This window comes from Cibotium barometz, chromosome 32 (assembly GCF_041138505.1).
Source record: "Cibotium barometz isolate CiBa-2024 chromosome 32, ASM4113850v1, whole genome shotgun sequence".
NCBI lineage: Eukaryota > Viridiplantae > Streptophyta > Polypodiopsida > Cyatheales > Cibotiaceae > Cibotium > Cibotium barometz.
The window spans coordinates 34558787-34571785 of record NC_141077.1 but is presented as its reverse complement, the minus strand read 5'-3'; the positions used below and the strand labels follow the sequence as shown (position 1 = coordinate 34571785).

Below are 12999 nucleotides of genomic sequence, written 5' to 3'. Positions count from 1 at the left end.
ATAATAAGGATATCAAATAAATATATATATTATATCTATACTAATATATTATAATATAATGTTTTATATATATATATATATATATATATATATATATATATAATAACACATAAGTACAAATCAAAAAATTAAAGATACATATATACAAAAAATATATTATAAATATGATACTTTAATATAGATATACATAATAATATAATATAAATATATAATCAATAAATAAAAATATATAAAATGAGAAAATTAAGAAATATATATATAATAATATTATAGTAATACTATTGTATATAAGCACATTCACACACACATAATACATACACAGTCACACGTGCACGTGGATGGTGTGTGTGTGTGTGTGTGTGTGAGAGAGAGAGAGATGTTGAAATTTGAGCATAATGATGAGCTATGGTGGATCAAACACTAGAATCAACATCATTAACAAAGTGATTAGCAAATGATTAAAACGTAATTAGTGAATAATTAGCAAATAGATTAATGTAGGCATGGATACTCAAAAACCAACAAATTCTCATTAGGGCTATGCCTCAATTTATAGAGTTTACATCAAGCATCAAATCCCATTGATTTCTCCATGATTAACTTCCAGAATATCTCCACCTTTTGCCTGATTCTCTCCACCTCTTCTCTTTTCCCTGATTATCTCCCAGAATATCTCCACACTCCTAAATTCCCTCATGCTACCCATTATTCTCTCCCAGTAGATTCTTCTAACCTTTTCACAAGTTCTTTCACAATTACATCTCCTCTTTTACAGCCTCTATCCAAGAGCTTGTTCCCACACACACCCTATTCACTTGTATATTTCAACACCTCCCCTCAAGTGAATAATCCTAGCACACCTAGACCCTATACCAAGTTTGCCTCCCCTTACTTGGTAGTCCGCGATCAGTGTCTACTCCTCCCCTCAAGTTATCTCAGCACACCTGGACCCTGTATCAAGTTTCTCTCTTACTTGACAGTCCGTGACCAGTGCCTCAAGTCCCTAAACTCCATAGTCCTTGACACTCTCTCTCTATATGTGTCCAAGGCTACTATAAGTGCCTACGACCTTGACTAAAGTGCTCACACATACATCTACCACGTGGCCTACATCATCGGTGGCTCAGAGGTGGTTTTACTTTATTGGGACAGGTTACATTGGGTTGTGGGCTCTCTCTCTCTCTCTCTCTCTCTCTCTCAGAGATTTTCACATGGCTCCTCACTCTTTGGAGCCTCACATCTTCTCTTGTCTTCAGTCTTCTTGTCGTGGCAGCTTCTCTCCACGCGTCCGTCTCTTCTTTCAGTCTTCTTGGGACAGCTTCTCTTCTCGTGGTGGCAGCTTCTCTTCTTGTGGCAGCTTCTCTTCTCGTGTCCATGTCTTCTTTCAGCTTTTCTTCTTGGTGTGGATCCTCTTCTTGGAAAGAGATATTCTTCTTCTTTCATGGCTGGGGCCATGAGCTTGTCCGTCAGGTCATTTTGCTCTATGTGAGCAACATGTTTCAATGTTTTGCTGACAATTCCTTTGGGCTTTTTATGTTTATTTTGTATCATTATGCAATGCAAACCCAAATTTATGCGGGAGGTCTTACCTCTTGCCTTATTCTGGACAAGGACAGTGTCTGTTCCCATTTTTACACTGATAAAATGTGCCCAATACATAATGCGTATAGCATTCATTCTCATGCACATTCCAAATGCAACTCTGGCTGTGAATAATCTTGAATTTGAGTGAGATTTACAGGCATTAACCAAGGGTTAAATGCAAAATGATGATTTTCACAATTTTATCAGCACAATTTTACTAGAAATTACATTAAATTAAGGATAACCAATTTGTACGGGATAGTTGGAGTATCAAACCAACTCCGATTTGAAATTTGAAGCTTTAGGGATCTGTATCAGATACCTAATGGTTAATTTGAACCCTCAATTGTACCAAAATACAGTGATTAGCACTGATTAATCACTGATTAGCAAATTAATGCCCTGTTTTGTGTGCAGAAAACAGAGTATGCGGGGAGCTCAGATCTAGTGCCTTCCACTTCAAATGAGCTCAAATGCTTTCAAAGGCATCAATAGCAATGAGTCTAGTAGAGGATTAAGCCAAGAAACACAAGATTTGACCAAATATTGAAAGCTTAATCTCTGTTTTACCAAAGTCACCTGCAGATTTGATGAAGAGCTTGGATCTCACTGTAGACTTGATGAAACTCAATTCTGACTTCACCAGCTTGTAGAGCATGCTTGATTACCCCTTGGGCTAAGAGGAATTAGAAACCTTTGGTCTGTGGAAGTAGAAATCACCAGTTCATCTTAGAAAAACGTAGCCTGCAAATCGAGCTCCCGTCGACGTTCTGCGCTGAATTAGCCCACAAGATTTGAGATGTGTGTAGCCCTATGAGTCTACTATGAGTACCTAAGAGGGCTTAGCCTAATGTTATGTGTGCAAGGAGAATGGAGTCCTCCACTGGCTGGGGGTGAAGGGGAGAAGTGAAAGCTTACTAAAAAATTGATTTTTTTTGCTAATTATCTACTAATTCTTATTAATTAACTAATGGGCTCATAAATATGATTGATTCTAGGCATGGCTCTGATACCATGTTGAAATTTGAGCATAATGATGAGCTATGGTGGATCAAACACTAGAATCAACATCATTAACAAAGTGATTAGCAAATGATTAAGACGTAATTAGTGAATAATTAGCAAATAGATTAATGTAGGCATGGATACTCAAAAACCAGCAAATTCTCATTAGGGCTATGCCTCAATTTATAGAGTTTACATCAAGCATCAAATCCCATTGATTTCTCCATGATTAACTTCCAGAATATCTCCACCTTTTGCCTGATTCTCTCCACCTCTTCTCTTTTCCCTGATTATCTCCCAGAATATCTCCACACTCCTAAATTCCCTCATGCTACCCATTATTCTCTCCCAGTAGATTCTTCTAACCTTTTCACAAGTTCTTTCACAATTACATCTCCTCTTTTACAGCCTCTATCCAAGAGCTTGTTCCCACACACACCCTATTCACTTGTATATTTCAACGAGAGAGAGAGAGAGAGAGAGAGAGAGAGTTTCTACATGAGTGTATGCGAGATGGATGTGAGAAGAGAGAGAGTACATGCACACGTGTTTGAGAGGGTTGTGTCTATGCAAGTGACAAAGATAGAGAGAGAATGCATGTGAGAGAGACACACAGATATACGCCTATGTGAGAGAGTCACACATAGACATGCACACATACACATGCATACATATACACAAGCGTACACACATACACACGCGCATGCGCGTACACACACTCACACACATCTGCACACACATACACATACATAGATGCATACACACGTACGCAATCACACATATGCATACAAGCAAAAATTTCATGCCGTAGCAATGCGCAGGTCATTTACTTGTTTTCTTTTAATTATACACCTTATGGTCTGAGGAAAGGTCGTCGGCGCCCGCCTAGTAAAGCGTGCACACTTTTTTTCAAATGCGAGGGGGGTACTGTAATGACATGCCATCACTTTCCACTATGGGAGTGGGCAGATTCCAAGCCTGCACCTCGCTTTTGGAATAAGTCACAAGAGGCAAGTTTGAACACTTCCCTACTCCTTGTTGAGAACAATAGTGATCTAGCAGCTGTTTCTCCCTGGTTGATGGCTACAAACCCTCTCTTGCTCATCTTCTGCTGCTCTTCAGTCCGACCAAACCAGGAGAACTTCCTTGATCACTTACATGCTCAGCTCAGCAACAGTCGAGATATATTTCTGCATAGTAGGAATCAGTTCAGCAAGGAAATTGCATTTCTTCTGTCACTACCACCCCACTGACAACCCGGGGACTAGCTTCATGCATAGCAATAGCCTGCAGAAATTGTAATCATTGCACAGTTGACGTTTGATGTATGTGTCGGTGGACTCTTGCCCAAGTGGTTAGATAATAAGCCACCCTATCCATCAAGAGAGGGTGGGTCATTGCAGGGGGCATCAAAACCGTACAAACAGCATGCCTTGATTTTCAGGAAAATGTACAAACATAGCCTGCAGAAAGGATTCCAAGGAGTGCTGACATTTTGCAGCACGAAAAAAGAGGACGTCACTATAATACATTCTTCCCGCTGACATGTTGCTGCAGGAAACCGTACAAAGTCACTCACACCTCTGCTGTCTCCATCAACTCCCCACAACCATGATGGTTGGGAAAGGCCATGGGTTACCTTTCCATAGGAAATGAGTCTCTGGCTGGCGCTAGCTTCCGATTTTGCTCTAGGGAACTAGTCCGATACCTCTTTGGGGAAAACATATCAATGTATGTAATGGTCACGATTCCAGATTGAATCGGGAAGGCAGACGGCCTTTAAGCATCCTGGTTCATGTGATCACAATATTACATGCAGTGCTGTGAGTGGTTAGATGGAGTGCATCCATTATATAATATCCCTCCCTGCAATGCAAAGGTTGAAAGTGCTTCTCATCGATATCGCAATTGCATGTTCAAAACATGTCGCCACAGGAACACAAGCCATCTTTAAAATGATGGACGCAAGTGTCATCTCGAAGAATGATCTCCCTTCTCTCAATCTTGCTTAATAACTTACTTGCATTATGACAGTCATTGCACATCCTTAAATTTTTTGTGATACGGAGTGTCTCTCCCTGTGCAGTGTTGAGAATGCCAAAAGCAATGGCTAATTTCTCTGCATGTTCACACAATGTTGCTTCCTTCTTATCATCTGAAACATGTCTCAAGACCAGATCCACATTTGGTACATGTCTTTCCTCCTTCAACCATGAGCCAAAATTCTTCAAGAAAGCAGAAATTTCTTCGCTTTGATTGCTCCCCACCGTGAACTCATGCACTGTCTTGTTCACCTCTATCACTGCAGTTGCAGGTTTCTTCTTTGCCCCTGCATGTTTCCTAAGCTCCTCTACTTTGAAAGCATCACCCCACCTGTCACTACTTGCATAGATATCTGCCATCAGCACATACCATGCCGCAACTTCCGGGTTCATCAGGACAAGCTGCTGAAAGCATCTCAGTCCTGCTTCTGCTTCGACGTAGGTCTTGCAGGCACTGAACAAAGCTACCCAGGTGTCTTCATGTGGATGGCACAACATTTCAAGAAACCTTTCTGCTTCATACAGAAGCCCTGATCTACAAAGAAGATCAACCATACACGTGTAGTGTTCTGTCGATGGTGTGATGCCGTATTTCTCTCTCATTACCTTAAAATACTCCTGACCCTCGGAAACCAAACTGGAATGACTACATGCACTAATAAGGCATGAGAAGGTAATAGCATCCGGCTTTGTGCCCTCATGTTGCATGTCTTTAAAACACTTTACGGCCATTTTACCCTCATGGTTTATGCCATATGCTTTTATCATTAGGCTCCAAGCCACAACATCTCGCACCAAAATCTTGTCAAAGACATCCCGTGCCTCTAAAAGTAGGCCACATTTGCCATACATGCTGATCAAACTGTTGCTAATAGAAGAATCTTTTACAAAACCTTTTTGTGCAATCTCTGTGTGTATCCCTCGGCCCTTGTCTATGGCTCCTATGGTGCCACAAGCTTTCAACATGCAAGTGAAAGTGACAGCATCTGCAGAGACCTGCTCCAACTGCATCTGTTCAAGACATTTCAGTGCTTCCTGGCCAGGTCCGTGTTCAGCAAATCCTGCAATAAGCAAATTCCATGACACCACATCATGAACTTGAAGCTTATCAAACACTTCTTGTGCCTTTGAGAGCAAGCCACATTTACTGTAAAATCCAACCAAACTGGTGCCAACTTGAAGATCTCTTTCGTACCCCCTATCTTCAACCTCCTTATGTGTTTCTTGACCCTTTTCTATGGCTCCTATGCTACCACAAGCCTTCAAGATGCAAGCATAGGTGACAGCATCAGCAGCAATAGTTTCTAGTTGCATCTGATTGAAACATCTCAATGCTTCTTGACCAGGTCCATTTTCAGCATATCCTGCAATAACTGCGTTGTAGGACACAACATCTCGAGCAGGCAGCTTATCAAAGACTTCCTGTGCTTGTAAAACTGAATTGCACTTGGCATATGTACAAACTAACGTGTTGCCAATCAAAAGTTCTCTTTCGAATCCTTTTTTTGCTATCTCCATGTGTATTTCTTGGGCCTTTCCAATGTCACCGATGCTGCTACAAGCTTTCATGCTGCAAGCAAAAGTGACAGCGTTAGGAGAGACACCCTCCAGTTGCATCTCACGAAAGTAGTAAAAGGCTTCCTGAGCAGGTCCATGGTCGGCATATCCTGCAATTAGTGCAGTCCATGATACAACATCACGGGTGGGAAGCCTGTCAAAAATATCCTGTGTCTCTAAAACCAAGCCACATTTGGCATACATGCTGATCAGAGTTTTCCCAATAGAGTGGTATATTTCATAACCTTTCTTTGCAATGTCCATGTGCATTTCTTGGCCCTTCTCTAGGGCACCTATGATGCTGCAAGCTTTCACCATACAAGTATACGTGACAGCATCTAAAGGGATACCATCCACCTCCATGGTTTGCAAGCAATTCAGCACTTCCTGGCCAAGTCCACGTTCCACATATCCTGCCATTAGTGCATTCCATGACACAGTGTCTCGAACTGGCAGCTTATCAAAGACTTCCTGTGCCTGTGAAAGAGAACCACAATTGACATACATGCCGACCAAAGTGTTGCCGACATAAAGAACTCTTTCAAATCCCATTTGCATGATCTTGTCATGAAATTCTTGGCCTTTTTGTAAATCCTTCAGCATGGCACAAGCTTTTAGTAGTGCTACAAGTGTGTAGGTGCTAGGGAGTAGACTACTCCCTTGGATTTTCTCAAACAAGGTAAGGGCTTGCTGTGGTTGTTCACATTGTGTATATGCCGAGAGTAGAGAAGTCAGTGAGTGCTCATTCGGAGAAGCCAACCTGTTAAAAACCCGGTGGGCATCAGATACAGTTCCACAATCTGCAAACATAGTTACTATGTAGTTGCCAAGGAATCCATGAGCTTCCAACCCTTTTCCACATATACAAACATAGGTGCGTCTGCTGTATTCTAGGTTTTCTGGCTTCCTGCATTGCTGCACGATGCAGATGAAGATCTCCATACATGGGAGCTCAGGCATGTGACCCAACGTACCAAGAGCCTCCTCAATGCTCATCATCTCCCAGTCATGGCCTAATGGTACTTGTTGATTTTGAATGTGAAGTTTAAAGGGGGCATAGACAGACTGCGCAAGCTCTTCATCCAAGCTATGGGTCAAACAATTCTGTTCTTGCTCCCAAATGGCCGCCTTCTTCTCCTCCACCCAACCTGAACTGGACAAATTCTCCATCCACAGAGACTCCTTGGTAGTATGCACGTACACGCGCTCTGGAGATAGCATTTTCTCTCCATCTACAATCAGAACAACAGAGTAACATAGTGAAGAGGGTTGCTTTGGAGTGGGATTCTTAAGAATAGAAGGAAGAGGAGTAAAGCATACCTGAGATTTGGGGGTCCTGAAGCTTTTGCCCTTGCAGGGGGAGCTGCGATGAAATTGCAAGTGGAGCAGTGACGATGGCGAGGCTGCATAATGGAGGCTTTACCTGAGGAGGCGAACATTGCAGCATCCTTCCACCCGCGAAATATTCCCATGGTCACATGGTCCATACATCATATGTGAAACCATCCTAAGTGCAACTTTCTCTCTCTCTCTCTCTCTCTCTCTCTCTCACTAGCCAATCATATGTAGATTGGCTACTGTAATTGCCCTTGGGATGACATGAACCCACCTGGGTTCAAGTCTCTCCGTCGATTGGTCTCTTTAGATCAAAAAAGTCGACGTTAAGCGGTCTCGTCTCAAGTGAGTGTGTGTGTAAAAGAGGACAATTCGCACTACCTTTCTATCACCCAAGTGTGATAGATTGGCTAGTGTAATTGTCCTTGGGATGACATGAACCCACCTGGGTTCAAGTCTCTCCATCGATTGGTCTCTTTAGATCAAAAAAGTCGACGTTAAGTGGTCTCATCTCGTCTCTCTCTCTCTCTCTCTCTCTCACACACACACACATTTTTAAAGTGCTCGGTTTGGTGGTAGGAAGAGATCATCCACGGGAGAGAGAGAGAGAGAGAGAGAGAGAGCCTGACAAGGTGTGCTCAATTTGGTTATAGGAAGAGATCATGCCCCTATTCTTAGAGTACCACCAGTTTGGCCCCTTGCTTCTAGATTTACTCAATACAAGTTTGAAAGATTGGAGATATTTCGATCAAAGGTGCATTTGAACTACTCTTTTAATGTGGACGCTGCTTGGAATACATGTGAATGTCCACAAGTAAGGCACTAGATAGACACCTGTTATTTGAACTTGAGATTGCATAGTTTGAACTTTGATTGTTAGCTGGTCTATTTGTGGATTGGGGTCTTCCATTTGCTACTAGCTTCTTCTTGCATTCTCCTTCCCAATGGCCTAGAATGCCATAATAGTTGCATATTCGTTGTCCATAGCTTCTTCCTCTTTGGTATTATGGTTTGCCATGAGTTTGTAGATTCACTTGGTGAGTTTGAATCTTCATGTGAACTCTTAGGTTTGTAGTTGTGGTATTGTCCACTTCCTCTTCCACTTCTACCTCTAAAGTTGGATCTTCCTCTTCCTTTGTAGACTGTAAGTGATGATTCTTGTTGCTTGAGTTGGGTGTGTCTTCCAATGACCCCTCTTCTTCTTAAAGTAGAAGGGACGTAAGGTCTTCAAGTGAAGGAAACATTTCCCTCATAGCAATAGAAGGGATGTAAGGTCTGAAAAAGAAGGAAACTTTTCTCTCATAGCAATAGAGGTAACAAAGTGCTTGTACTCCTTCTTGACTCCCTTGAGGATTGCTTGTGTCATCTCTTCATCTTTGACTGTTTCACCCATTGCTACAAGCTCATCTTGGATGTTCCTGAGCTTTAGTAGATAATCATGTACACTTTCATTTGAATTCTTTGGAGTGTCAGTAAGCGTAGCCCTTAAACGCATAGTTGTAATGGTACTTTTATCTTCAAACATATTTGCCAAGATGTCCCATGCTTCCTTTACACTTGCAGCACTTCTAATCTATCCAACCATGTTGTCATTGACATTAATGTTGATGAAGCCTTGAGCTTGAGTTGCTCTTCTATCCCAATCATTCCTTTGTTCTCCACCATGGGTTGGTCTTGCTTCTTTACCTATCACAATCTTCTAGATCTTCTTAATCATTAGTAGAGTCTGCACTGTAAACTTCCATGCAGTGTAGTTGTTATTAGCCCTTGCTGGAGATCTCTTAGTTGTTTGACACCAGCCACTCCATCATTTTTACCTCTTAATCATTAGTAGAGTTTGCATTGTAAACTTCTCTACTCTCTTCTTCTTACCTATCACTTACCTTGCTTGATTTGAACTCTGGTGTTCTTGTCTACGCATGTGTGAGAGTGTGTATGAGTAGGATATTGATCTGCAACAAGAAGGGTCCAGATTCTCTTATGTGCAGCAGCAATGTGGAGGGCTCTCTCGTGCTTCTGTGGGCATTTTTTTTATTTTTGTGGCCATGGAGAGAGCTATGGAAAGCTTGAGTCATTGAGAGCTTGAGGCCTTGAAGGCCTTCACAAAATTTCAAAAAATGCCCTGCACCGCCGCGGTTTTTGCCCACAGGGCGGTTTTTTTAGTTTTCTGGCCATGGAGAGAGGCATGGAAAGCTTGAGTCATTGAGAGCTTGAGGGCTTTGAGACATCAATAGTATTATCTTTCTGATTAGAGGAAGAATGAAGGCAATCCAACAAGCTGAACTTTTGGAATCCACCAGTCGCAATCTGCCGATTCAAAACAGTAGGTCGGAATTTGCAGTTCAGAATCCGCAAGTCAGAATACAACTGCAAATTTCGACGAGCACCGGCGTAGCCTGCCCACACGGCATTTTTTTTTATTTTGTAAAGGCCTTCAAGGCCTCAAGCTCTAAATGACTTAAGCTTTCCATAGCTCTCTCCATGACCACAAAAGGTTTTAAAAATGCCCTGTGGGCCAGGCCGCGAGGCCGCAACCTATCCACAGGGCATTTTTTTAAATATTTTTGTGGCCATGGAGAGAGCCATGGAGAGCTTGAAAACCCTAAAAGGAAGAAGAGATGCAAAGACAAAAGGAAATAGAGAGGGCCCTCACGTGGAAACCAGCCTCCTCGGTGGCATTGAAGCTCCAAACCACAAAGAAGAAAGGACACTGATGAGGAAAGGAAGAAGAAAGATCTCCAGACCAATTGATTATCCTAGTTAAAAAGAAAAGAATCAATAAGATAAGTTTAAGCTTTTTGTTGTTATTTTTTTGAAATTCGTACTTGTTAGTTGAGATTCATAAATCTTTTGAACATTTCTGTTTATTGAGTTATGTGCAAATCTGACGTTATGAAAGAGAATATTAAGGAATGTAGGTGCATTTAATGCTATTTAAAGCATGATAACTATAAGGATACGGTTTTCGTGGTTGTGCTTTAAGATTTGCTTTAAGAAAATCTAATTTTGACATAGATATAAATAACTATGAAAAATCACACTTAAATTCAACATATATAATTTCGACATAAATACACAATTATTACTATTAAGTGAAATTACTATGAAAATTACTTTCATCACATTTTTGTCATTTTTGATAATTATTACAATGAAATACAATTACTATTATTACAATGAAATACAATAATTACTATTATTATAATGAAATACAATAATTACTATTATTACAATGCAACTCTCAATGACTCAAGCTTTCCATGGCTCTCTGGCCACAAAAATTTTAAAAACTGCCCTCTCGGCAGGCCGCAGCGCTGCCCACAGGATATTTTTTTTTATTTTGTGAAGGCCTTCAAGGCCTTAAGCTTTCAATAGCTCTCTCCATGGGTGGCCACAAAAATTTAAAAAAACGCCCTATGGACAGGCTACAACCTGCCCATAGGGCTTTTTTTAAAAAAATTTGTAAAGGCCTTCAAAGCCCTCATGCTCTCAATGACTCAATCTCTCCATAGCTCTCTCCATGGCAACAAATGTTTTTTAAAAAACGCCCTCTGTGTAGACTATGGCCTGCCCTTAGGGAGTTTTTTAAAATTTTCTGAAGGCCTTCAAAGCCCTCAAGCTCTCAATGACTCAAGCTCCCCATGGCCACAAAAATTTGCCCACATGGAGTTTTTTTAAATTTTGTGAAGGCTCTCAAAGCCATCAAGCTCTCAATGACAAGCTCTTCATGGCCACAAAATTATTAAAAAACGCCTTGTGGGTAGACTGCGCAGGCCGGCACAGCCTGCCCACAAGGCGTTTTTTTTAATTTTGTGAAGGCTCTCAAAGCCATCAAGCTCTCAATGACTCAAGCTCTCCATTGCTCTCTCCATGGCCACCAAAATTAAGAAAAATGTCCTATGGGCAGGCCGCGCCGGCTTAGCCTGCCCACAGGGCATTTTTAAAAAAAATTTGTGAAGGCCTTCAAAGCCCTAAAGCTTTCAATGACTCAAGCTCTCCATGGCCACAAAAATATTTAAAAAAACACCATGTGGGTAGGCCACGTCGGCGCGGTCTACCCACAAGGAGTTTTTATATATATTTTTATTGCCATGGAGAGAGCCATGGAGAGCTTGAAAACCCTAAAAGGAAAAAGAGATGTAAAGACAAAAGGAAGTAGAGAGGGCACTCTCCTAGAAACCAGCTTCTTCAGCGGCATCGAAGCCCAGACCACGAAGAAGAAAGAACACTAAGGAAAGGAAGAAGACCGATGTGGCTTGCCCACAGGGCATTTTTCAAAATATATTTATGGCCATGGACATAGCCATGGAGAGCTTGAAAATCCTAAAAGGAAAAAGATATGCAAAGAAAAAAGGAAGTAGAGAGGGCACTCACCTAGAAACCAGCTTCTTCAGTGGCATCGAAGCCCCAGACCACGAAGAAGAAAGGACATTGAGGAAAGGAAGAAGAAAGATCTCCAAACCAAAGTGATGCCCTAGTTAAAAAGAAAAGAGACAATAAGTAGATAAGTTTAATTTTTTTGTTGTTATTTTTGTGAAATTTGTTGAGATGCATAAATCTTCTGAATGTTTCTATTTATTGAGTTATGTGCAAATCTGACGTTATGAAAGAGAATATTAAGGAATGTGTGTGCATTTAATGCTATTTAAAGCACGATAACTATAAGGGTACGGTTTTTGGGCTTATGCTTTAAGAAAATCTAATTTGGACATAGATATAAATAACTATGAAAAATCACACTTAGATTCGACATAAATAATTTTGACATAAATTCACAGTTATTAGTATTAAGTGAAATTAGAATGAAAATTACTTTCATCACATGTTTGTCATTTTTAATAATTGCTATTATCATTATTATTAGTAGTATTAAATTATTATAATTACTATTTTAAAAATTACTAAATACAATAATTACTATTATTATAATGAAATATAATTACTATAATTACTGATTACTATAGTAAATTATATAAATTTCTATAGTACTATTAAATTTATAGTATAATATTGATATACTGATATACTATATATTATAATATTATAAAACTATAAACTTATATAATAATATTATTATTATATGTTACCATTTATAAAAATTACTATAATTCTATTGATATTATCGTGTAATAATATTTATATACCATCAAACTCTTATACATATCTAATACTGACATATAAAAATAATAATTTATTACATTATTATCATCACAATGATAGGTTAGTTATAGAATATTTATTACATTATTATCATCACAATGATAGGTTAGTTAAAATTGAATTTTAGTAATATAAATATTAAATTAATGACTCATTATCAACCAGCCTATTAATGGTTCTCTCTCCTTCCTCAAAAATGTTTTTTTGATTGCTCTGCAAGGTCGTCTTCTCTTTTTCTTCATTCTTGTTTGGCCTTTTTGCATAAATCCAATGTCGTACCATATTATCATGTACGGCCCAAAGCCAAGACAAAAAC

General features: G+C 40.0%; 1 protein-coding gene across 1 annotated transcript; it reads right to left on the bottom strand.

The window, feature by feature from the left end:
* Positions 1 to 3387: 3387 nt before the first annotated feature.
* On the bottom strand, positions 3388 to 7738 carry LOC147620128 (putative pentatricopeptide repeat-containing protein At3g49142). The gene is made up of 2 exons (XM_086772318.1): positions 7509 to 7738; positions 3388 to 7420 (listed from the first exon to the last, which is right to left on the bottom strand). Exons 1-2 carry the CDS (start codon positions 7633 to 7635, stop codon positions 4506 to 4508), a joined length of 3042 nt encoding a protein of 1013 aa, XP_086628444.1. The 5' UTR covers positions 7636 to 7738; the 3' UTR covers positions 3388 to 4505.
* Between the last annotated feature and the right edge of the window lie 5261 nt (positions 7739 to 12999).